This window comes from Alexandromys fortis, unplaced genomic scaffold (genome assembly GCF_014885135.2).
Source record: "Alexandromys fortis isolate MF-2015 unplaced genomic scaffold, M_Fortis_MF-2015_v1.1 scaffold_174, whole genome shotgun sequence".
Classification (NCBI taxonomy): Eukaryota; Metazoa; Chordata; class Mammalia; order Rodentia; family Cricetidae; genus Alexandromys; species Alexandromys fortis.
Genome location: NW_026068063.1, coordinates 1483703 through 1509673, shown reverse-complemented (window position 1 = coordinate 1509673; position 25971 = coordinate 1483703). Strand labels below are relative to the sequence as shown.

Here is a 25971-nt window from a genome sequence, read left to right as displayed (position 1 = left end):
AGGTATGTACACCTACACAGCTGTGCATATAAAATGCAAAATAATAAATCATGTGCTTTTACTTTATTTATTTATTATATACTTTTTTTTAAAGACAGGTTTGGTCACATCTCCCCCCTACCTTATTTGAAAATCTTAAGAGTAGAATTTATTTTCCTCCTTTTTATCTTATAGGTGCTTGCATTCAGTTAGCATTTGTTGGATGAATCACTGGGTGGAAGCAAAGTCAGTGGGAGAATCAGAAATAAAAAATAGATTCAGATGTTCTAAGTGTCCTAGACAGATAATCACATTCTTTTTTGTTTGTGTGTTTGTTTTGTTTTGCTGTAGCTTTGGAACTTGTCCTGGAACTAGCTCTTGTAGACCAGGCTTTCCTTGAACTCAAAGAGATGCACCTGCCTCTGCCTCCTGAGTGCTGGGATTAAAGGCTAGCACCATCACCACCTGGCTTGATAACCACATTCTTATTGGAAACTTCTGTCTAAAGATCTTCTGGTAGATGGATCATAATCAGCATTTCTTTCAACCTAAACTTTGAACCAACACTGAAAATATCAAACTGCTTTTGGAGCTTGATCTAGAGTAAAGCTCCAAGTGCCTCTCGCCATTTAGGCCAAATCTTTGACATTCTGCCCTCCTGCTGGAAGAGGAAGCCATTTCTGCCAAAGTTCAGTGGTCCACTGAGTGACTCACGACACAGGGCATTTCTTCTTTGGAGCACCATGGATAATTTTTGTGCCAGCAGAGTCATGGGTCTCTCGAGTCTTGGTCTGAAAAGAACTATTAAGAGCAAAGAGAACTAACTGCCTCAGCTTTACCTGAGGGTTTTGTTTTATTTTTTCTTTATATGTGAAAACAAAAACCTTACCTTGTTTTATGGAGAAAGAAGTTCTCCACAGGGGGATGCCCAGGGGATTTGGAGGTCATTTCTAATCTACCTGAGTAGAAAGTATCCACTAAGTTCAGAGAGTGGGAAAGGATGATGTAGACACATGCAGTAGGCCAGTGTGACCAGGTTAGACTACAGCAGCCAGTCTTTGTTCATGCAAGTCTCTGTTCTCTTCCCTTAGGTAGATCACTTGGATAAGAATGGGCAGTGTGCTTTGGTTCATGCTGCTCTACGGGGTCATCTAGAGGTTGTCAAGTTTCTCATTCAGTGTGACTGGACAATGGCGGGCCAGCAGCAAGGAGTGTTTAAGAAGAGCCATGCCATCCAGCAGGCCCTCATTGCTGCAGCCAGCATGGGTTACACTGAGGTAAGAAAAGGTGATAGGATTTTTCCCCAAGTTATGTATTAAAAGACCTGGGAAACTGGGGGCGGGGAGCATGCATGCTACAAAATTACCAGCCAAATTGGTGTGAAGCTTTTAATCACTATTATGAAGAATAAGTGGATTAAACTCTATGAAACACTATTCAAATACCATGGTACCTAGAATTATGTGCATGGAACAAACTTGAGAGTCAGAAAGGAGTCTGGAAATTATCTCACACAGCTTCTCCCATACTTTCACCCCTAAGAGTGTGACACTAAGACACAGAAGGGTTACTGACTTTGGTCAGACATTGTTTGACAGAAAGGACATATAACCCACAGAACCTCAGAAGGATCGGTTTTGATCCTAGATCTTACAGTTTTCTTACTTTCTCAGAACCCTAATTGTTTATCCATAAAATTACTTAAATCTTTTTACAAGGCTGTTATGAAGGATGCTCTGTAAATAATTAACACCATAGAAATGGTATTCTCTACATTATTAGTAACTGTGTCAAATAATGGGAATGTTAGTATAGTGTGAAATGTTAAATAACGACCATGCGGAAAGGAGAGGAGTAGAACTAGGAAGCACAAAAATGCTTAAGTTTACTATGAACTTTACCAGTGTAAAGAGTGGGTTGATTTAACAAACAGTGTTATCAATTGAAGGTTAATCGAATATTGGCTTTGGCCAAATCTGAATCTGTAGCTAACCTGTGGTTGGAACCTAACTATGATGTTTCAAGTGGAGTTTCATTGAATTTACTCTTTTCCCAATAATTTTACTGTCATTAAATCTAATATTTGATTTACTATCAAACTATCTCTCACCTTTATGCAAGCTCTGCTGACAAAGCTGAGACACATTTCAGGGTTCGCTCTAGACCAAACATTGGTTTGTAACTATTCCCACTATGGCTGACTTCAGACTGCCAGGGCTGCACCACTGAACAGGAAGGTGGGGAGAAAGGCAACAATGTTTCAGCCATACAGATACAATAAATATAAATAACTAATGTAGAACAGATGATAACAGGACATAGTTAAATAATTCAGAAATTTTAAGAGTTGACGGACATTTTTTGTTTGTTGTTTGTTTTTTGTGGTGGTGGGATCAAATCCAGAATATCACACATTCTAGGAAAGCACTCTTACCAGTGAGCTTTGTACCCAGCCCAAGTTTAAATACTTAAATCTTAGTTTTTTTATATAATTTATTTGTTACTCAAATTTTAATAAATGACTGACTTTTTTAACAAGCAACTTGTAAAATTTCTGAAAATTTTAGAATCTGCTTGCATGGGCCACTACTCACCAGCCATCCCACTGCAAGGGATATCCCAATGGGGCAGCAATCCTCGCAGCTGACATGAGCCCTCACCAAGGGAATAAAAAGCCAAATGGAAATTTGTATCATCTAGGGAAAGTCTTTTAACTCCCAGTACAATCTGTGTCCTGAAAACAGCTGTCATCTTTGGTTGTGGCTTACAGTCAGTCATTCTCCTTCCCACCTCACAGACAGCCCTTATACTTCTGAGAGGAAAAAAGATAATCACTTTAAAGAGATATAGGCCTCAGTTTTTTCCATATTTCTTTCCTGAGTTCTTATTGTCATTAGTTTAAATAAGAATATGTAATTTTTAAATCACATGCTGTATGGATTATGTTAAAGAAAAAATGTAAACTCTATCTGATAGGTCAGCTTTCCATCAGAACAGTTGGGGGTTTCTTTGAGAAAATCAAAACTGATTTCTTTTGTACTTAAGAAAGTTAGTGGTGCTTGGAGGATTGTCTTCCACAGCTCCCAGAGTAGTGCCAGCAGCACAGCTTGTCACCTGCAGTGAGCTGACGTGAGTTCTTGTTTCAGATTGTCTCCTACCTACTTGATCTTCCAGAAAAAGATGAAGAGGAAGTGGAGCGAGCTCAGATCAACAGTTTTGACAGTCTCTGGGGAGAGACAGGTACTTCTCTTGGGCATCAGTATCTTAGTGGGGTGTTGTACTTATGTAGACTTTCTGCGTCTCTCATACCATTATTTTGAGTGTGGCATTCTTTGGTGCTCTGTCTTGGACTTTTGTGTTGGGGACCAGGTCAGCTTTCCTCACCTACTTTCCCTTTGAATTCTCCGCCTTTAGCTCTTTTTTAAAAAAAAAAATCACCACTCTTGTTTCCAACTATTTTTAAAAGACAAGCTTTCCCCTACAATATGGTAATCAAAACAGAAAATAATGGTGATCTTTCTTTTGTTCGTATGATCCTTATACTACTTTCTTTTCCTTTCTTCCCAAAATAACATTCAACCTCCAGTTATAAACTGTGAAGATGCCCCTTTTGTCCACATCTCTGGCTTAACCAGATGTTATTATGGCTATCTAACACTGTTAGGCTTTACCTTGTGACTAGAGCTACTAGCTAGATGCAGACTGATCTACTGCAATCCCTCTGGGTCTACAGTGACATTTTCTTTATCATTTAGCCATGGCTTCCCCAGCAGTGGCCTCTTCCTTGTTCAAGAAATGAACGTTGTCTTTTCTCCAAGTCTCCACTGGAGCATCTGGAGAAACATTACTAAGCTTTGGTGTCTTTCTGAAACTGGGGCGGGGAAAACAGTAGAGTTACCACAGATATGTGTCATCTTTGCCAGGAGAAAGACTAATATTGAGATGGCAAAGGTAGGTAACGTGTTTCACTAAAGAAGAAGGGTGTGCATTTTGGTAAAGGTTGAGAATGTTAAAAATCACATAAAAATTTTGAAATTTACCAAACTTTATAACAACTTGTTGAATTGCTTTCTTTCACCCCTGCTAAAATTATACATAGGTTTCATAACTTCTTTTACATGTGTGATGGTCCAGAGCTCAGGAATTTCCTTCTCAAATAATTTCTCCCTCTGTAAAAGCCAAAGAGAGCAGGTGCCAGGCAGCTGCAGCTTAAGAGCCCATAATAGATGAAAGGAAAATGTGCAGCTGGAACAGCTGCTGTCCCAGGAGCCCCATCCTAGAGAAGTTAGAGGACGGGGACCAGCCAGGATTCTCCATATGGGACCTAGAACTGCAAAAGGGACAATGTTAGTTTACATCTCCTGTCAGCAACCCTTCTCCAACACTCCAATCAGGAGTGTTGCCATACCTCCTGATAGACCCCTTCTAACCAAGGAGGATGGCCAAAAATGCTACGGTCCAGGAGTCATAATGGGAAGATATTATAAATCCAATAATCATAAAGTGGAATATCAAAACTTATTCTAGTGCTATACTTCAAAGAAATTCTTAGAATGGTTCAAAAGGGTATAAATTGTGTGGGAGATGACTCACTGGGTACAACTCACTGCCTGCCATACAAGTATCAGAGTCTGAGTTTCTATCCCAGTACCCACATAAAAGTCAAGCATAGCAGCATAATCTGTAACCCCAACACTGGGAGAACGGAGACAGGCAGATCCCAAGGACTCTCTGACTAGCCAGTCTAACAGAAACAACAGTGAAAATCCCTGTCTCAAAAACTAAAGTAGATTAAGGAAGAACCCCAACACATCAACCTCTGACTTCCACTGGTAAATGTGCAAACACACACACACATATAAACTAACTATATGCAGGAGGCCTAATTTTTATTAAGTATGAATTTCTTTTCGGGAGGAGGTTGGTTTGTTTGGGTTTTGTTCTTGTTATTTTCCTTCTTTTTTGGTTTTACAAGAAAGGGTTTCTTTGTGTATACCTGGCTGTCCTGGAACTCACTCTGTAGACTAAGCTGGCCTCAAACTCGGAGACCTTCCTGCCTCTGCCTCCTGAGTGCTGGGATTAAAGTGTTTGCCACCACTGCCCAGCTGAGTATGAATTTTTTATTCGAATAAAACTTTATAACCTGGTTGGTGCAGTGGCTTAAAAGAGAAAGGCACTTGCTGCCAACCTACCATGTTGACCTGAGTTTTATCCCCTGAACCCACATGATAAAAGACTAATTTCCTAAGTTAATCTTCGACTGTTCATTACATGTATGCTGTATTATATAAAAAATAAAAGAATAAATATAGGCTCAAATTTTTAAAATATCTCATACTTAAAAGCACATGAATTTTTATTAATACTACTACACCTCAAAAATCTAAAGATGAAAATTCCATGTGCATTAGCTTATAGTCAGAATTGTGTCATATTAAAGTTGATATTTACATGCAACAATTTTACTGTTAAAAACTGTTAAATATATATTTGGACAAAATATAATTTCTGGATCTATAAAAAGTTACCTGAGAAAAGCCACAGTTGCATACACCTGTAACTCCAACACTAGAGAGGATTATTGCACATGGTCTACATAGCAAGTTCCAGGCTAGCCACAGCTATGTAGCAAGGCTGTATATCAAAACAAAACCAAGACAAAATTATTGGATTTCAGAGAGATTTTGGAAAAAGGCTGGTGTCTTTGCTATGTAAAAACAACCCTACAACTTAGCGTTGATGTAGCATGGACTTCAGCTTACTTCTTTAACTGCAGTGATTTGAACTAAGTCTGCATGGGTTTTTTTCTAATTTATAACACACAGTTTAAAACTTATTATGGCCCATTGCATTGTGATATTTGCTGCAATGGTAAAATCTTATATGTATTTATATAAGTTATGTATTTATTTTTAAGCTGGTGGAAGTCTCTTATTTGCTGCAATGGTAAAATCTTACATGTATTTATATAAGTTATATATTTATTTTTAAGCTGGTGGAAGTCTCATATCTACAATCCTGACTATTGGCAGAGGATGTTCGTTTATTCACACAGAAATATTCACACAGAAACTATATTATTTACAACACTGCTTGACCTATTAGCTTACGCATATTTCTAGATAACTCTTATATCTTAAATCAAGCCATTTCTATTAATCTGTGTATCACCACGAGGTCGTGGCCTACTGGCAAAGTTCCCACATCTGTCTCCTCTCACAGGATTGTCACAGACTTCCTCGGGAACAACACAAGAAAAGCAGTAAGGTGACACATTGTCCTGTCCTGCTCCTTGTGTATAGGTGTAGACAGGACCAGCCACTTAGAGCTCCTAGCAGCTATAGAGGCCGACTTCACAAAATAAGATTCCCATACTTTGTACCTGTGTATCTTTGGCCAAGATTATTGCAGCTGTCTACTTGCTGACCTTTAGGACTCTCTACCTTACTCTCTGGTGATTCATGTTCCAGAATGTAGCCAAAGATAGATCTTTTACATCATAGTCTAATGTCACTTTCCTACCTACCAACCTTTGTTTACTGTTTGTAGAATTAAATTCTTTACTGTAGTGTAAGACCAGTCATGATCCCCAGTCTCATGTATTGTTTATCTTCTCTGGAAATTCTCGTAATAACAAACATACATTGCGTCCCACTTCAGTGCCTTTATACACGCATTTGCCTGACATTCCTTCTTGTCTTTTGTACCTTGTATCATACAACCCAGATTGCCCTCTCCTTGAAGGCCTTACAAGATACTACTTCTCTGCCATCTCAATACCACAGAATGTCATTGTTTTGATTATCACACTGTAGCGTATTTATGTTTTCCATAGTCAACCGTGAGTTTGTTGAGACTAGACAGCATGTAACAAATAACTCTATTAATATTTAATGTTTTAGGTGCAGTAATCAACTTGTCTCCCCAAGCACCTTCCTTCATTGATTTTATATGTTGTAATCCTTCAAGATATAAATAGATAAAAGAATCATTTGTTTTTCAGTATTCTGTTTAGTGTAACTTAGTGTCAGCATTCTATCCAAGCCCATCTCTGAGCTATATCATACCTGCCTCTTCAAGCATGTATGCACACGTGTGTGCACACGCACGTGCACACACACATAACCACAAACTATTTGTGTCAGTTAATCTCATCAGATGCTGACCAGCTCGGAAAATAAAGTCTGTTTCTGGTCTCTTGGGAAGAGATTTTTTTTTTCTCCTAACTGCTATGGTTTATGAACAGTGCTTTTACCTTAATCTCCTTTCTTCTAAAAACTCTTAACAGTTTTTTGATAATATTCATAGAATCCATTTAAAGCAACTTTTTGGCCATGATTTTGAGAAGTCCAGACTCCATTCTACATAGCTGCATTGTTTTGAGATGAAATTGGCCAGCTGCATTAATAACCATGTCTAGCTAACATCTGAAGGCTGCTGCCAAATGACATCATAACCTAAACAACAGAGATTATACAACAAAGAAAAAGGCCAAATGGAATGTTCTCTCTCGTAAAAATGTGTCATTCCATAGAGGGAAATGGGCCAACCAGAGGTAGAGTAGTCAGCGCCGCTTTCCAGGCGAGTACTGTGTGCTCTGTGGACTGACATTAGTGAAAGGCTTGGCTCTGAAATACTAGTGTTATTTTCTCCAGGGTGCTATCAGTTTTGTTTTAAGAAAAGGAATGTTCTTGGCCTATACACACGTGGAAGTTTGCCACAACCCTATAACCTAGTAGTTTCTTTAAACAGAATCAAAATAGGAGTTAGAAATTTTCCAAGTGGTTTTTTTGAGTTGCAGAGCATGTCTAAGTTTTTAGCTACTCTTGTGTTCAAATGCCTGTGCATGGCTAGCGACTTTTTCAACTGTTAAAAATAAGAGTTTGAGGTGGGTGTGTGGCACACACCTTTAATCCCAGCACTCAAGAGGCAGAGGCAAGTGGATCTGTGAGTTTGAGGTCAGCCTGGTCTACATATTGAGTTCAGGGGTGTGTAAAGAGACTTTGTCTCAAAAAAAAAAAGTATGTATGTGTGTGTGTGTGTGTACACACACATATATGAACTTGAGAAGTTGAACTAGAACCAGTCTTAACATTAACCCCTGTGTACATTTATTTAAAACTTAAAAGTGACCTTCACTGCAGAGAAGACCAAGCTCTGCACTCCTGTGACAGACTAAACAGAAAAACCAGTGTCAACAGTTGCAAAATAAAATTGAGTACATATATTTTCAAAAAATTGCCACATTTTCCCTTATGAACCCACTTACCTTTAGGGCAGGAACAGATTATTTGAAAGCGTGGCTTTGTATAAATTATAGGGAGTTTAAATTTTGCATATGGTTCAGTTATAGATAATTAAGCCAGACCTAAAGGCAATGCCAGGACAGCAAGATGGCTCAGTGAATAAGGGCACACTCTCATTAGCCTGATGTCCTGAGTTCTGTCTCAGAGGAGAACTAAAACCTACAAGGTGTTCTCTGTCCACATTTTGTTTATATATATGTAAACAAATAAATAATGTAAATTTTTTAAAGATTTATTTTTATTTTGTGTGGCTAATTTGCTTGCATACATGTAAGTGCATCAGATCTCCTGGAACTGGAGTTACAGACACTTGTGAGTTGCCATGTGGGTGCTGGGAATTGAACCAGGGTCCTCTGGAAGAGCCACCAGTGCTCTTCACCTCTGAGCTGTCTCTTCAGCCCCCAAATGTAAATATTTTAAATGCCATAATTTTTAGGTTAAAAAAAATTACAAGTGACTAGTTAATTTGAATTTCAGGACTTCTTTGATTAGAATCCAACATTTGAAAACCAAAATATCTGTGCATGCCTAATAGTTTTTTAACTTTTTATTTACTTTGTGTCTTTCACATCATGCGTCTCGATCCCATTCATTTCCCCATCCATTCATATCTGCCCTCTGCCCCTGTAACCCTACCCAATAAAATAAAATTTAAGAGGAGAAAAGGAAAAAGAAAAAAATCAGTCTCGTCGTGGAAGCTGCAGTGTGACACAGCAAGTCTTTCAGTAAAGCCTTTTGTCCATATAGCTTAACGTGCGAGTGTTCACTGCAAACAGTCATTGGTCTGGGCTGGTTCAAGGCCTCTGGTTTCTGCCCACCCCACCCCCACTCCTGCCCCACCCCTCTATACCTGAGGTGGTTGGGAGAACTGGCACTGAGGTCATAAGAGCACAAGAGCGTCCCCTGCCCCTCACCAGCTGCAGCACTCAGGAGAGGAGGTCTTGCACCTTGCCTGGGCAACACAGTAGAGCTGACCCTGTTGGCAGAGATGTGGGTGAACCAGCCCCAAAGTTGTGAACATGAGGGAGCTGTCCCCACTACTTGTCTGTCATGTGGAGGTATGGACTGGGAACAATTGCCCCCCCCCCTTACCCATCATTGCCAACAACAGACAAGGGAGCTGACCCTGCCCCTTCCCAGCTATAGCACTCAGGAAAGCAGGCCCTGCTCCTCACCTGGGCAGCATAGTAGAGCTGATGCTGTCGGCAGAAGTGCAGGTGAACTGGCCCTGAGGATGTAAGAGTGGGATAACTGGTGAGGGCGAGGGAAAGACGTCCTACCTCTCCTTGCCCCTACCTACCACCTGTGGTAGATGAGGGAATTGACCCTCCCCCTTACCAACTGCAGCACTCAGGAAAGTGGGCCCTGCACCTCACTTGGTCACTTGGGCAGCACAGTAGAGCTAACCCTACTGATGTGGGGGGTGGGTGGAGGAGAGGTTGGACTGCCCTGAGAATGCGAATGTGGGAGATCTGTCCCGTGTGATTCATATGTGATGTGAAATGGTGGTGTGGGCAAGGGAAAGATGCCCTCTCACCGTCCCCACCCTCGCCAACTGTGGGAGGTGGGAGAGCTGGTCCTGCCCATCACCAGCTGCATCACGTGGGAGAATGGCCCCTGTACCTTGCCAGGGCAACACAGTACAGCTGGCCCTGATGGTGTGGGTGTAGGAGAGTCAGCCCTGAGGATGTGAAGGGAGAACTGGCCCCGCCCCTTGCTCATCATTGGGAGGGGGGATAGTCAGGCAGTGCTGGAGAGCTCACCCTGATGGTGAGGACAAGGGAGAGCCGGCAGGCTGACAAACTCTGCATTACCCAGGCCAGAACCTAGGTTATAAGTTGACCCACCCCATCATCTACCCCATCTATGATCTATTGGAGCACGTGAAGAGTCAGGTCCTGCAGACCCAAAACTATGGTCAACAATCCAGTATCTTGTAGAAGAATGAAAATAGATTCATATCTATCACCATGTACAAAACTTAAGTCCAAATGGATTAAAGACCTCAATATAAAGCTAGCTACACTGAACCTTATAGAAGAGAAAGTGGGAAGTACACTTGAATGCATTGGCACAGGGAACCACTTCCTAAATATAAGCCCAGCAGCACAGACACTGAGAGAAACAATTAATAAATGGGACCTCCTGAAACTGAAAAGTTCCTGTAAAGCAAAGAACACAGTCAACAAGACAAAATGACAGCCTACAGAATGGGAAAAGATCTTCACGGGGCTGGAGAGATGGCTCAGAGGTTAAGAGCATTGCCTGCTCTTCCAAAGGTCCTGAGTTCAATTCCCAGCAACCACATGGTGGCTCACAACCATCTGTAATGAGGTCTGGTGCCCTCTTCTGGCCTGCAGACATACACACAGACAGAATATTGTATACATAATAAATAAATATTTTAAAAAAAAGATCTTCACTAACCCCACATCAGACAGAGGTCTGATCTCCAAAATATACAAAGAACTCAAGAAATTGGTCACCAAAAGAACACATAATCCAATAAAAAAAATGGAGTACAGACCTAAACAGAGAACTCTCAACAGAGGAATCTAAAATGGCTGAAAGTCTCTTAAGAAAATGTTCAACATCCATAGTCATCAGAGAAATGCAAATCAAAACAACTCTGAGATTCCATCTTATACCTGTAAGAATGGCCAAGATCAAAAACACTGGTGACAACTTATGCTAGAGAGGTTGTTGGGAAAAGGGAACACTCCTGCATTGCTGGTGGGAGTGCAAGCTGGTACAGCCCCTTTGGATGTCAGTGTGGCAATTTCTTAGAAAATTAGGAAACAACCTTCCTCAAGACCCAGTAATACCATCTTTCGGTATATATCCAAAGGATGCTCAATCATGCCACAAGGACATGTGCTCAACTATATTCATAGAAACTGTGTTTGTCATAGCCAGAACCTGGAAACAACCTAAATACCCCTTGACTAAAGAATGGATAAGGAAAATGTGGTACATTTACACAATGGAGTACTACACAGCAGAAAAAAATAATAACAGCTTGAATTTTGCAGGAAAATGGATGGAGCTAGAAAACATTATTTTGAGTGAGGTAACCCAGACCCAGACAGACAATTATCACATGTACTCCCTCATAGGTAGTTTTTAAACATAAAGCAAAGAAAACCAGCCTACAAATCACAATCCCAGAGAACTTAGACAACAATGAGGACACTAAGAGAGACTTACATAGATCTAATCTATATGGGAAGTAGAAAAAGACAAGATCTCCTGAGTAAATTGGGATCATGGAGACTTTGGGGAGGGTTGAAGTGGAGGGGAGAGGCAGGGAGGGGAGCAGAGAAAAATGTAGAGCTCAATAAGAATCAATTAAAAAAAAACAACCCAGTATCTAAGAGGAGTCAGTGAGGGCCCAGCATTGATAGTGTAGCCTAATAGTTTTTGTGTTGTCATTAGAAGATATGCTGTAATAAGTACATAAGGACCTTTTGTCAGCCTACTATGTCCAAATCAGTTTTCCAAATCAGTTCGGAAGATGGGGCAACAGCTACATTCTCTCTCCCTCTCTCTGTCTCTCTGTATGTCTCTCTATTCTCTCTCTCTCCTCTTTCTCTTTAACAAAGCATAACTCTTAATTATTTTCTAATAGTTTTCTATTTTTCCTACCCTTTGTCCAGTCTTTAAAACATTACATTCAGGACTGGGAAGAGAGCTTGGTAAAGTTTTGTCCCACAAACATAGTTTAGATCTCCAGCACCCACATAAAAAACTGGACACAGTGGCACACATGTGTAAGCCCAGAACTGGGGTAGCAGAGACACATGTAATTCAGGAGCTTGCTAGCCAACTGAATCAGTGAGCTCTAGGTTCAATGAGAGATCTTGTCTCAAAAAAAAGTCAAATGGAGAATGTCTTAGTCAGTGTTCTGTGAAGAGACACCATGACCACAGCAGCTCTTACAGAAGAAAGCATGGAGTTGGGGCCTTGCTTACAGTTTCAGAGGGTCAGTCCATTGTGACAGGGAGCATGGTGGCAAATATGGGGCTAGGACAGTAGCTAAGAGCTACATACTGATCCACAGCACAGAGATGGAGCCTATCATGGGCTTTTGAAACCTGAAGCCTATTCTATACTTCCTCCAACAAGGCCACACCTCCTAATCATTTTAATATTAAAAACTCTACTCCTTGGTGACAAAGCATTCAAATATTCAGATCTATGGAGGTGGAAGCCATCTTATTCAGATCACACAGAGAATAAGGAGGGCACTGATGTCAGCCTCTGACAACCTGCACATACATGGGCACACATCAGCACACAAACACCATACACACAGAGAGGTGGTGTTTTTATTATTAAAACAATGAATTTCAGCTAGGTGTGGTAGCATCTGCATTGGGGAGCTAAAAAAGGAACACTAAGTTCAAGCCCAGCCTGGGGTACATAGGGAGACCTTACCTCCAAATAATAAATAAAACTATGCATTTGAAATGCCATGGTTAAATAAATGCCTGTTACAAGATGGACCTGTATCTCCAAATTGTTCTCCCTACTGTACAAATGGTCAGAAAATGAAATATATATTCAGAATGTTCACTACACTGAAGAAAAAAAGAAAAAATATTGATTTCTTTCTCCTGTATCCTTTATATTCTCTTTATAGCTACTTGTAAGTCTGTGACTCCAATGTTTTATGTTTAGAAGAAGAAAGCCTGGTGTATTGTTGTACCTGCAATCCCTAACCAGGTCATCCTTGGCTACAGAGTGAGTTTGAGGCTAGCCTGGGCTATGTGCAGCCCCAACCCCTGCCCCAATAATAGGAAAAAAGTTGTCTTTTTCGCAGCTGTTTTCTTGTCTCTAAGACCATCTTACACGGACAGTTCTGACAGTCGTGCTTGCTAATCTCTTTTCTAAAACTTATTATCTTAATTAGTTTAAAGGAAAAGAGTCTTAAACTACAATTCCTGCCTTTGACTCTTTAGATCTGAGAGCGCAGGAGTAGAGGTCGACCAATACTTTGTCCAGCTGATTTTCTCTGCAGAGTTTCTTCTCTAGATTCCATTCACACATAGATTGATAGGTTTTGTTACTAGGTTAAGAACCTCAAAACAGTGATACTCATAGCAGAGAAGACAATCTTGGTATAGGAAAAGTGAAATTCGGTGAATCTGACCAAAGTGATTTTTCAGTTAATTCATTATTATGATTAGCCCCAGATAGTGTGATCCCTTTTTAATGTCCTTATTATTTTTCTTCAAAAATATCCTTTCTGGAGAAGGCAGCCAAGATTATTATTCTTGGAAGTAAAGTTGTTATATTAGTTGTTAATTGATTACATTAATCAGACGTAATTTACTGTGTTTGCATAAAACATAGCATTTACAAGCATATTAATCCATGTTTAACACTGAACACTAGAAAAGAGGAGAGCTGTCCATCCTCAGTATTTGTTATCTGCCCTTAGCCCTGACAGCCGCAGCAGGAAGGGGCAAACTGGACGTGTGCCGTCTGCTTCTGGAACAAGGGGCAGCTGTGGCCCAGCCAAACCGCAGAGGAGCGGTGCCCCTTTTCAGCACTGTTCGCCAGGGCCACTGGCAGGTAAGTACGGTGCCGCTTTCGGCCCTCTGGAAAGAATGAGTTCCAGGTAGAAACTTCTGATGCAAAGAAAAGAAGCCACAAATGGGCTTCTCAGCAATCTTCAGACCTGAGGACATGGCCCTTCATTACTAATGTTCCACTCAATTGAAAGTGTAAGAAATTAACATTCACCTGGTGTGATGGGGCCCACCTTAAATCCCAGAGGCAGGTGAATCTCTTGAGTTCAAGGTCACAGCCTGGTCTACAGAGTGAGTTCTAGAATAGAGCTACATAGTGAGACCCTGCTCTAAAGAAGGAGTGGGTGAGGAATTACCACTCCAAACCATTGTTGTGAGCTAAATTGATTTGCTGTGGTCATGAAGAAACCGCCGTTTCCATGTGACAGTATTTGCCAGTTGATTGAGAGGTAGACATCTCAGCAGACCCCTGCAGACCAGTTACCCAAATGTTTCAGACTTGCCGGAAGAAAACACACTATGTGCAAACTCTAGTTATTTGGTCTTTCCAGAGGTTTGGACTCTAGAAAAACCATTAACTTATTATACACTAGGATGGAAAAGAAATTATACTGACAACGCTCTTTGGAAGGACTTGAGTAGGAAAAGCGACTCCGGAAGCCAAACAGTGCTTGACAAAAGGCACTGCTGTTACCAGAAGCACTTTATTGTAGTCAGTTCAATACAATGGCGATGTTGTTGGCGCTGCAGGCTTGCAGCATCCAGAGAGTAATAAAATGGAACTGGCATGGCTGCTTACTTGGGCTGGAACTTCCATTATGGGATGGTTCAGACCACAGCTTGTCTTTTTTTCTAACTTAATGTCATAGTCAGATGTTCAGCAGTGAATCCTCATTTGCTTATCCCTAAGGGAGTTAAGAAAGTAAGTCTTGTGTCACTAGAGCTGTACAGAAGCTCATAAGTAGAAAGCCACTCATAGAGACGACTCTCTGCAAGTGGTCCTCCACACCATGTGCATGTCATCTCAGCAGCTCTGAGAGTAACCAGCCTCTGCTTCTCTGCACTTACAGATTGTTGACCTGTTACTTACCCATGGAGCTGATGTCAACATGGCAGACAAGCAGGGTCGTACTCCCCTGATGATGGCTGCTTCTGAAGGCCACCTAGGAACCGTGGATTTTCTACTTGCACAAGGTAAGTCCTGAGAGGCCATAGCTGTGAATAAAGCCCGTAATAACCCACTGAATTTCTCCTGACTTTCATTACATGTTAAGAATTTATAAGGATTATCAGGCCCACAACCCCAGAGAAGCTAGATTTAAAAAAAAAATGAAAACCTTACGATGGACACAAATGGAGGGCCCAGGAAAGAGAAATAGTTAAGCTCTCCTGGGTAAACTGGGAGAGTGACAAAAAGGAGGGGTCAGGGATGGGAACATGAGGGAATGGGATGGATGGAGAGGGAGAGCAATGAAAGTGATAGTCTTGATAGAGGGCGCCATTATGGGGTTAAGGAGAAACCAGGTGCTAGAGAAATTCCCAAGAATCCACAAGGATGACCCCAACTAAGACTCCTAGCAATAGTGGAGAGGGTGCCTGATCTGGCCTTCCCTTATAATCAGATTAGTGACTACCCTAATTGTCATAGAACCTACATCCAGTAACTGATGGAAGCAGATGCAGTGATCCCCAGCCAAGCACTCGGCTGAGCTCCTGGAGCTTAGTTGAAGAGAGGGAGGAGGGATCTTATGAGCAAGTGGGGTCAAGATCATGGTCGAAAAAACCACAAAGACGGCTGACCTGAGTTAGTGGGACTTTGGATTGACATCTGGAGTCCTGCATGGGACCAAACTAAGCCCTCTGAATGAGGGTGACAGTTAAGTGCCTTGATCTGCTGGGGTGGGGGGCTTGACTCCCCAAGGGATGCATTACCTCCTCTCCGAGGAATAGATAGGGGTGGTGAGATGGAGGAGGTGTGGGGGAAGGAGGAGAACTGGGGCTAGTACGTAAAATTTTTAAAAATTTAAATAAAAAGAAAAAGTTAAAAAAAAAAGAATTTACTAATTCAGCCAGGTGATCCATGTCTTTAATTCCAGCAAGGGCAGGCAGATTTGAGACCACCAGGACAGCTAGAACTGTTACACAGAGAAACTCTGTCTTGAACTCCCCGACAAAAAAGAATTTACTAATTCAGTTGATTAGAAAAGCCAGCAGCTCCTGCCCTGTTTTTTTTTTTCCTTCACTTTTTTAAAATAAGATTACAGGCTGGCCTTTAACTCACAACATTGATTTTCTGCCTCAATTACCTGGCACTTTCTTGTAGAGTGTGTGTGTGTGTGTGTGTGTGTGTGTGTGTGTGTGTGTGTGTGTGTGTGTGTGTTTTATAAATATTTGGCCAGGCTGGATTCAAACTAAAGTGATCCTCTCGTCTTAGCTTCCAGAGAGCCACGTTTACAGGTGCGCCTTACCACTCCCAGCCTGCCCACTTAGACGCTGTGGAGTTCTCCTACTGCTGACATTCTCTTTTTCTCTATAGCCTGAGAGATTGTTATGAAACCAACACATTGTGAACTCTTTCTTTCAAATCAATAATCTCCCAAATTCATTTTTTAAATGTATACCCAGTAAATAAGCATCTATTTTAGAGGGTAATTTTACTGTGGCTGCTTCTGGTTGTGTTGGTGGTGTGAGGCCTCATTATGTAGACCTGGAACTTGTTTTATAGACCAGGGTAACCTCAGACTCACACAGATCCACCTGCCTCTTCCTCCCAAGTGTTGGGATTAAGGGTGTGTGCCAACATACCAGGTGAAGCTGGGTATCAGTTTGTCAGACTGCATAGCTGATATTGTTCTTGAATCTAAAGGAGGTAAAGAGAAGACACTTGCTAGCAATGAGACCCTCTTTGGAGAATCGGGATATTACTATTAAGTTACATAAATTCCTTATGGCATTTTCCAGCATACATCCTTGGTAAACGGAAACAAGTTAAAGGGGTGTCCTTTATGAGTCTAGTGGGCTTTGCCCCTGCAGGTGCATAGTGGTAAAGCATCCCAGCCCCTGCTGGCTGCTTTAAGCTTAGCCCCCTATGTAGTAATGGTGTCACAGACCACATAGTAAAAAGACTCATCACTAGTGGCACTGCAGCACCACCTAGTGGAGCCTGTGGATTTGCATCAAGCAGTGGGTAGTGAGATTTGAAACCATGAATGACATCATTCCAGTTAGCCTACACTGTAAATAAACCAGACTTAAATATATATATATATGTTCTTTCCTTCAAGGAAACCTAGCTTTTTGAAGAACTGTGCCCAGACCTGAACAGCTAATGAGCAGAAAGACTAGGCTTCTTCTAAGAGATTTGTTGTGGCTTCAGCTCTGTCCTTTCAAGGAAGATTTGTTCCTACAACCTCAAACTCAAAGCTGGCTAGAGTCAAGAGTTGCTCTTCCAGGGTACAGTGTAGCTCTTGTGTCCCCAGTACAAGTTGCCTAACAAGTCTGACTTTATGATACCTCTCTTTATTTCCGCCAGAGAAGGGAGCAGCACTCAAAAGGAATAGACCTAGATTCTTAAGATATAACATGAAACAATGTTCCAGAATAAACTAAACCCAACAGAAAAACAGAGTCACTTCAGCACTGATAACCTCTAGAAAGCTACCGTGTCTGACACATGCCCGTAGACACCCATTAGGCATAGACTCCAGAGGTTTGTTCTGTCTTATCCAGGATCTTTTAAATGATTGCTCTTATATTTTCTTTGGGTGTTTTATTTTGGTTTTTTTTTTAACTTAAGTGAGTTTTTACTAAGTCAACAAAAATTATTTAGCCTACATATTTGTAAAATAGGAACACTTTAGTGTTTTTTAATTAAGCTCTAATTTGGGGTCCGGGAATAAAGTTTAGCTGGCAGACTGGTTCCCTAGCATACACAAAGCTCTAGGTTCAGACCCCAGTACCATACAGACTGGACTGGCACACACCTATAATCACAGCAGTCAGGAGATAGGCCTTAGACTCACTGTATAGTCCAAACTAGCCTCAAACTTATGATCTTCCTGCTTGCTCCTCCATATTTCTGGGATTACTGGTGTATGTCACCATTGACAGCCAGGGTTGATCTCAAAACAGAAAAATCTAGAAGTAAAAGCTGTTATTACAGGATATATAGCAACATTCCTTTCTGCTACAAAGTTTTGTGTCCTCAGTCCTGTTAACACAGGACTCTCATTTATTTTTGTAGGTGCCTCTATTGCCCTAATGGACAAAGAAGGATTGACAGCCCTCAGCTGGGCTTGTTTGAAGGGCCATCTCTCAGTAGTACGTTCTCTGGTTGATAATGGAGCTGCTACAGACCATGCTGACAAGAATGGCCGCACCCCACTGGACCTGGCAGCTTTCTATGGCGATGCGGAGGTGGTGAGTACCTTTAAACAGACCTCAGGAGAGTACGGACAGGGGATGTCAGCCATTAATAATGCTATCTAGGACCTAATGCAAATTATTGTTTTGATGATTCTCCAGATCTATAATTCTGGAGGACAGGAATATACAAACCATTATTCAAAATCAAGACTATCACTATGATCTGAAATTATTTCTGTAGCCTGGTTCAGACAGGCAATTAACAGTTCTGCTTGTTCCTTGTCTAGGTCCAGTTCCTGGTGGATCATGGGGCCATGATTGAGCATGTTGACTACAGTGGCATGCGTCCTTTGGATAGGGCAGTGGGTTGCAGGAACACTTCTGTCGTAGTCACTCTGCTGAAGAAAGGAGCCAAAATAGGTAAGAGAAAAAAAGGAGGTATTGACCATCTGTGCCCAGGGGCCAGTGGTCTGGTTGCCATGGGTGTTTGGTGTGAATGTATATAGTTCTCCCTCTGCCCTGGTCCAATTACTGTCCAAGTGAACAAAGGCTACTGGCCCAGAGAGAGTACCATCTGAGCCATAGTCTGTAGAAGCCTGTGTCCAGAGTCACATGACTCTCTGCCCTGCCATTTCTAGCCTTAGTCAGAAGGCTGCGCTGAGCTTACTGCACATCATAGTGCTACCTCTGCACTAGCCCCACCCTGAGAGCATCCTGGCTCCCTGCAGCGCCATAAGCCTCTGCTTTCCCTTGCTCTGTATGTGCCCCTGCTGCTGCTGTCCCAGCTGCTCCCCACCCACAGACTGTAGACAGGGTTGGCTGATGTGCTGGCTTTTTGCTGCCTGCCTCTCACTGCTGCTTTTTCCTTCTTTTTTTTTTTTTCACCTTCATCCATTTTTTTTTCCTCTCCTACAACTTTTTATTTTCTCCTTTCTTTGAAGGTTGTCAGACGTTACCGAGTCGCCCACGAGGTATATTCCCTGCTGTCAGCATCAGGCGTGGTCTGATGGCTTGGTCAGCTTTGCCTTCTCCTCTTTGATTTAGCCTGCATGAGTTCCCTACACCTCTAATCTTTTAATTTACTTCACCTTAAAAGAAGATTTTTTTAATGACTGTTGCAGAGAATAACTTGAACTTTTAATAACTAACACTAAAAAGCTTAGTTGGTAAATAATTTAGTCCTCAGTAAACTAATCAATTTAACTTTATTCTTTTCTTTCATGAGTGAAATAGTCCTTATTAATTCTTGTTTGTTTCATATCTATTGACCTTTGAGTTGTGTCCCTGGTTCCGGGTGAATCCCAGGGAGTCTATCTGGTACTTAGCTCTAAGGGAGCCTTCAGAGTCTTTAATGAGGTTTCCCTTCTACAGAGTGCACACTTCAAAACTGAGTCTAAACGTGGGGGTTTTCCACCTCAGATAGAAAATAAATTATTCTTTCTTGGATTTTTCTAATCTTGTGGTAACCTTTACTATAAACCCTTCCTTCCGACTTCTGACTTAAAATAATTCCGAACTAAGCCGTTATGCGCTCCTGTGTACCATTCAGACATCACTGCACTCCAGTGGCACAAACTTGGACAGTTGAGATATTCTTATTTTAAGGTGAATACAAACAAACCCAGTGCGGCTTCTTGGCAGTGGAGTACTGAAACACTCCAGGCTAAAAGATGAGGTCATTATTGTGGAGCAAGTTGTTCTCTCAGCAGAAACTCCCCCAGGCTGTTTTTTTCACCTAGCTTCCTACCACCTTACATTGTATGAGTTCTTTACCCATCATGCATCCTGTACACTACAGGTCCAGCCACATGGGCGATGGCCACCTCCAAACCAGACATCATGATCATCCTGTTGAGCAAGCTGATGGAAGAGGGGGACATGTTTTATAAGGTGAGGGCGGGAGGAACTGTTCTCTACATGTAGAATCTTGAAAACGTGACAGTTTTCCTTCTTTTCTATTGAAATAACGGTAGAAAGCCATTCCCTGCTCTTCAATTAGGGCTCTGTGCTTTTACCTTCCTGACAGGAAAGCAAACACAGCCTACACATGCCTCTTGCACCTCACAGAAAACTCCAGCTTTACCTGGTCACTCACAGTTTGATAACAGGTTTTACATGAAATCTTCTAAGTAGGAACTCATGGGGCAGTTAAAAGCAAAGTCATATACTATAGCTGTTTTCAGTTTTATTGATCTTGGTTTTTAATGCATGGTCACACACACCTGTAATCCCAGCACTTTGGAAGTGGAGACGGGAGAAAATCAGGAGCTTTAAGTTCCTCTTTGGCTATAGAATGAGTTGGAAGGCAGCCTGGAAAAAAAAAGTTTATGGTAATAATAGCACTGTTAATAGGATAAACAGTGATTACTACACATTTTCTTAAAGTCACTCAATGAATGACAGACATGTCTTTAAAAAAAATAGGTACCGTTAATACACAGTTGGCCAGAAGGAAGCTCTTAGGGTATTCCATGTCGGTCATCTCAGGGTTTCAGTTCATTGATCATCCCTGAAGGATGTAAATGATGTAAAACCCAGTTTTTAGCAGTAGATATCCTTAAGACATCACAGATGTAAAAGGAAATGACATTACAGCCTCCTTGTGTTATAAATATACAAGGTCCTGAGCATAATTCACTTCCTGGACCCCCTTTGAGTACATCATGATAATCATGGCTTTTAGAAAGCTAAGCCTGGATCCAAACTTGATAACCTCATTACTGTAGGTATCATATTTATGGACCCTTATGTCACTCTCAAGAATCTAAGCCTTAGCCAGGCGGTGGTGGCACACACCTTTAATCCCAGCACTCAGGAGGCAGAGACTGGTGGATCTCTTCTGTTGTCCTGAGCAAGGATTTTTGCCTCCTACTGTAAATAGACAGAACTAGTATTAATCACATCCAGAATTCTACCTTGGAAGACTACATTTCTAATGAAAAGATGATGGAAGCTAAATAAAGTGGTACGACCTAGAGAGTTGCGACTGTACAGAGGAAGGGAGTAAAGTAGAAGCCACCACCTCTGGGTCTGTAGCTGGATCCCTAAATTGGCCAGGTTTATTTCATCTTGGGAAAAATCCTACAAAGTGAGAGTCACAAATTCCAAGCTTCTCTTCTCTGCTGCCCTCTTACCTCATGCCTGATCCACAGGTAGGAGGATGCAGTTGACACACTTTTCTCCCATTATGTTAGAGAAGCCACGGCCGGACCATTTTAGGTCCTGCGCTTTTCTCGAGGAAGAGAATTAATCTTTTTTGTGGGACAGCAAGGTAGAACATCAGAGAGGAGCCACATAAGCCAGAACCTAGGGAGGATTAGCAATCACTCTGGAGTGTTGGGACCAGGAAGTCATATGTGTCCCCATGAGAGCCGTTAAGGAAAAGAAGGAATTTCCCAGGTAGCAAGATCAGCCCCTGAGAACAGTTCGGAAACTGTTGTATCCATTTGCCAAAATTCTGTTTCTCCAGCTTGAGATTTTAGATGTCCTCTTCAACCTGTCCTTTCTTGCCAAGGGAGTTTCTATAGAAAAGACTAGACGTCTGTCCTCAGCTTCAAAGGAACAATGGACTTAACCTTTATAACAGCTGCTAAGAGCAGGCAGGGATTGGAACCGGATTTCCTCAGAACTCAGCAAACCAACGTTGTACTCTTCATTTGTACCCCATTAGAAAGGTAAAGTGAAGGAAGCTGCCCAGCGCTACCAATATGCTCTGAAGAAATTCCCTAGAGAAGGGTTTGGTGAGGACTTGAAAACCTTCCGGGAGCTAAAAGTATCTCTGCTCCTCAACCTCTCTCGATGTCGCAGGAAAATGAACGTAAGTCCTCTAATCCCCACTCTTTCTACAGTGCTGGAAGTTGAATGTTCATGCCCCTCAGTAGCTAGTTCCGTGTGCACTTTGCAGTTTCTGCGTGTTCTCAATCCCCGCTGAAGTGAGCGGAACACTGTCCTCTCCATGCATGCCCCAGTCAGTTCTCAGCAGAATCTCAGCTGCAGTTAGGCCTAGATTTCAGTCACTTTCTCTAGTACACTCCTAGTCATATGCCTCAGGGTTAACCTCAAAGTTAATTTCCGAGACTGTTGAATTGTTCACCCCTCTCCTCACCTCTGTATCCCAGTATGCCATGCCCCTTCTAGCTTTAGATGAAATCTTAAAACTCCTTCTGGCCCTCTACCATCTCCCTAGTTGTCCTTGACGCTTTTCACTTCTTTGCAGGTACAGTTTCAGCCAGTACTCTTTGGTCATTTGACACTCCCGGGCCTCTCTTAGACGCCAGAAATGCTTACAGTCATGACAGAAACATTGTCATCACCAGAGGTTCCCAGTTGCTCAGGAGATAGAAATAATCCAAACCAAGCATAAATTTTTGATAATAAGGGACTCGGCTGTCCAGACAAAAGTTCTGGCTGCAGTAGAAAAGGCTGTGCTATCAAGTCCAGAAAGACTTGTCCATATACCTTTTCATCCTCTATTATAGCCTGAAAACCAGTGAAAGAGCCCTGGGATGGACATGGCCATCTCAGAGGACACAATTTCTTACCGCAATAGATAGAAAGGACCTTTGGGTGGAGATGGGAGTGGGAAGGTGATTGGGGACAAGATAGTAAATCATGTGAAAAAATATAGTCTGTAGCAAAGGTCTCTGGCCCTCCCCTGAGAGGGTAGCAAAACAGTGTGTGCCAGTCTACTGGTGCCTTTTTTCCCTAGCAATTAATCAGTTTTTTAAAGATATTCTAAGAGTTCTTGTTTAGCATGCACAAGAGCCTACTGTAGGTTCTAGCACCAAGGAAGAAACAACGGTTATCCCTCAAGTAAGTAAATAGGAAGCAAGAGGGACAGAACATAGCCCATGCAGGTTGGCCTGCTTCCTCTACAGCTATGCATTTATCCACAGAACTAATAAGTGCCCCATGGACCAGCACTGCACTAAGTACCAGAAGGCCCTGCACTTCAGTGGGAAATGTCTTACGAATCCTTGCCTGTGCCCCAGGTCCTTTGATCTACCTTGTGTACCGCCTTAGGAATGGCGAATGGAATCATGCTCTGCTATGGCCTTGACATTCAAAGAAGAGAAAACCTAAGCTGAACATGCTGGCATGTATCTATAATGCTAATATTTCAAGGCAGAAGCAGGAAGATTGGGGGTTCTAGGCTGTCTTGGGGTGAATAGCAAGATCATGTCTCAAAAATAGAACCACTCTCCCATGAAGATTAAAATATTTCCCTTTAGCTTAGTATTTAAAGAGATCTTACAGACCATAGGCCCTGCCTGCTCGGTGTTCTGTGGCTCAAACCCTATTCCTGAGGGTTGTCACAGTGATACCAGTGGCTCTGCGACTGTGCTCTTCCAGGCTGCCTCCTGAGACAGCACAGAACTCAGTCTCAGCCAGGGTCTGCTTGTTCTTCTTTCTCTCTCTCTTTCTCTCTTTTCTTTCATTCCCTCCTTCCTTCCTTCCTTCTTTCTTTTTAATTTTGGGTGTTTCCTAAGTAAGGAATCAAATATGAGATGGAAAGAGGCATCCGTGAAATACAAAGAACAGTTTATGGGACACTTATTCTATGTCTGGTATATATAGCACTAAATGTTAGATTGTGCAGAGCCTTACCTCTGAAACGGGGGGTGTTCAACCCGCTTGAATTAGAACAGACCAGAGGACTGAGCCTGCCTGTCTGGCATCCCCATGCCATCTTGGCCCAGTCAGTGCTCTTTGCTGGTACCCAGACCCTTCAAGTCCTGCACTCTTTGGGGTTTATTCTCAGTGACCCTCAGGAAGTCTTGTGAGCACAGCAGGATGAATGCCACCTGAGGTCTCTTGTGTCTCCTCTGTGTGGAGAGGATGTATTTCCAACTTGAAGATCCTTACTGCAGAGGGCTGACATTTGGCTTCTGGGATATAAAAAAACTTCTAGAAAAGTAGAAAGAGGCCAAATTCAAAAGTTTTTTAATACTTTTTAGAACAAATAAAGTTCATAGTGGTTTCAGAGCCACACGGAGGAAGGCAGAAGAGAACTTAAAGTCTTTGGGCCACAATGGTACCAGACTTGTCCCGAACTCCAGGCATTCGACCCACAAATGTCAAAGAATTGTACATATAATTCGTTTTATTTCCGAGTTGTCTTTTGTGTGTCTCTTCAATGACTCATCTGTGTACCTATTACAATGGCAGGACTTTGGAATGGCGGAGGAATTTGCTACTAAGGCCCTGGAGCTGAAACCGAAATCTTATGAAGCATACTATGCAAGGGCAAGGGCCAAGCGCAGCAGCAGGTGAGGCGGGGGAGGGTGAGAAGCAGCAGTGTCCGAAAATCTGGCCAAGGCCATGCAGATCACCTTGGGGTGTGTGCCCAATTTGCCTGCCCTTGTGGACTCTGAGGGACAGGCCTTGTGCACAGGACAGGGCTCACAATCGGCACTTCTCCTGAACACCTTAGGAGAAAAGTAAATGGAAGAAGACACGTTCTTCCAAGAAGCCTATGCTACGTCTTAGTCACTTTTCCAGCCCCAAGCCAGTGGCATGAAGATATGAGAGAGGAAGCCACTTGAGCCACACCTCCTTTCTACCTTCCCAGCAGGAAAACAGGACAGTCACTTACACTCTTGTCCTTTCCTACAGGCATTTGGGGACTCCCCAGACTATTTAGTCTCCATAGAGGGTTCTAAGTCTGGCCCTTCCCACCTAAACCACAGTACAGAGGGAGAGAGAGGAGACCCTGCTGCCAGGGCTGAGGTGGCACCATTCCTTGTGCCCATCTGCTCTGCCTTGGCCACTGAGCAAGAAAGCCTCCAGAAGGAGCTAAAAACTGCCAATCACTGTCCTTGATTTCTCCTGCCCAACACCTGCCTTCTCCCCTGCATGGGAAGGAACTGTTTGGGATTTGTTGCTATGACCCGGGGGATATGTGTGCAAAAATCAAACCAAGGCTAGTGATATTGTAGGCAGTGACCTAGAGTCAGAACGTATTTATAGAACGTCAACTATTACTCCTCTCCCTCTGGGATTGCTCCTTTTCCACAGGGTAAGTTGTCCACTTTCTGGGTAGTTTTAACTGGGAGGATAGGAATATTCCTCATTTGTAAATAAGAATCTTCTTGGAGTAAGCTCACCTCTATCTACTCTCAGTTGCCTAACCAGCAAATTTAATTCCTGTGGGCTGTGACCTTGCAGAAAGACACACACCAGTGCTGGTAGGTGATAGAGAAAAGGGACAGAGGACAGGTAGCCTCCATACCTAGGATGTAAGGGGCCTGACGTTTAGACCAAAATATTGAGAATATTAGTTTAATTCCACAAGATGAGCTGGGCATGGTAGTGCACACCTTTAATCCCAGTACTCAGGAGGCAGAGGCAGGTGGATCTCTGTGAATTCAAGACCAGCCTGTTCTACAGAGTGAGTTCCAGGACAGCCATGGCTTCACAGAAAAACCCTGTCTCAGACACTTCCCAGTCCCCAAAAATTACTCTGGATCAGTTACTTGCTATTTTGTTCCTAAGCTACTTGACAGTGACACTGTAAATGGCAACCCAGACAACCCCATACTGCCTAGGATGCACTTGGGAATGAGATCTTGTGAAGGGTCTGTCTCAGCTGACGTAATGAGGGCATTCTGTTAACCCCAGAGAGGCCAGAAGGAAAATGAAGGACAAAATGTCTAGGGAGTCATTCTGGACTCAAGAATGGCAGCCTCTTTGCTCCCTTCCTTATAAGTCAAGCTGAATTAGACCCTCTTAGAGTCCCACAGATCCTCTGATGCAGTCCTCTGAGCCGGTGGCCATCTTCTCCACTT

At 42.4% G+C, this 25971-nt stretch overlaps 1 protein-coding gene across 8 annotated transcripts in view; it reads left to right on the top strand.

Moving 5' to 3' along the window:
* Tanc2 (tetratricopeptide repeat, ankyrin repeat and coiled-coil containing 2) overlaps positions 1 to 25971 on the top strand; it is a 313979-nt gene that overhangs the window by 279882 nt on the left and 8126 nt on the right. For 5 of the 8 annotated variants that reach the window (XM_050120340.1, XM_050120345.1, XM_050120344.1 and 2 more), the window contains 10 exons: positions 1071 to 1256; positions 3126 to 3219; positions 13729 to 13862; positions 14890 to 15013; positions 18063 to 18238; positions 18472 to 18604; positions 19126 to 19155; positions 19983 to 20074; positions 21855 to 22001; positions 24353 to 24453. In XM_050120340.1, the coding sequence (XP_049976297.1) occupies positions 1071 to 1256; positions 3126 to 3219; positions 13729 to 13862; positions 14890 to 15013; positions 18063 to 18238; positions 18472 to 18604; positions 19126 to 19155; positions 19983 to 20074; positions 21855 to 22001; positions 24353 to 24453 (1217 nt within the window). The remainder of the gene's footprint in view (positions 1 to 1070; positions 1257 to 3125; positions 3220 to 13728; positions 13863 to 14889; positions 15014 to 18062; positions 18239 to 18471; positions 18605 to 19125; positions 19156 to 19982; positions 20075 to 21854; positions 22002 to 24352; positions 24454 to 25971) is intronic. The other 3 variants (XM_050120346.1, XM_050120343.1, XM_050120342.1) reach the window with 1 other exon arrangement.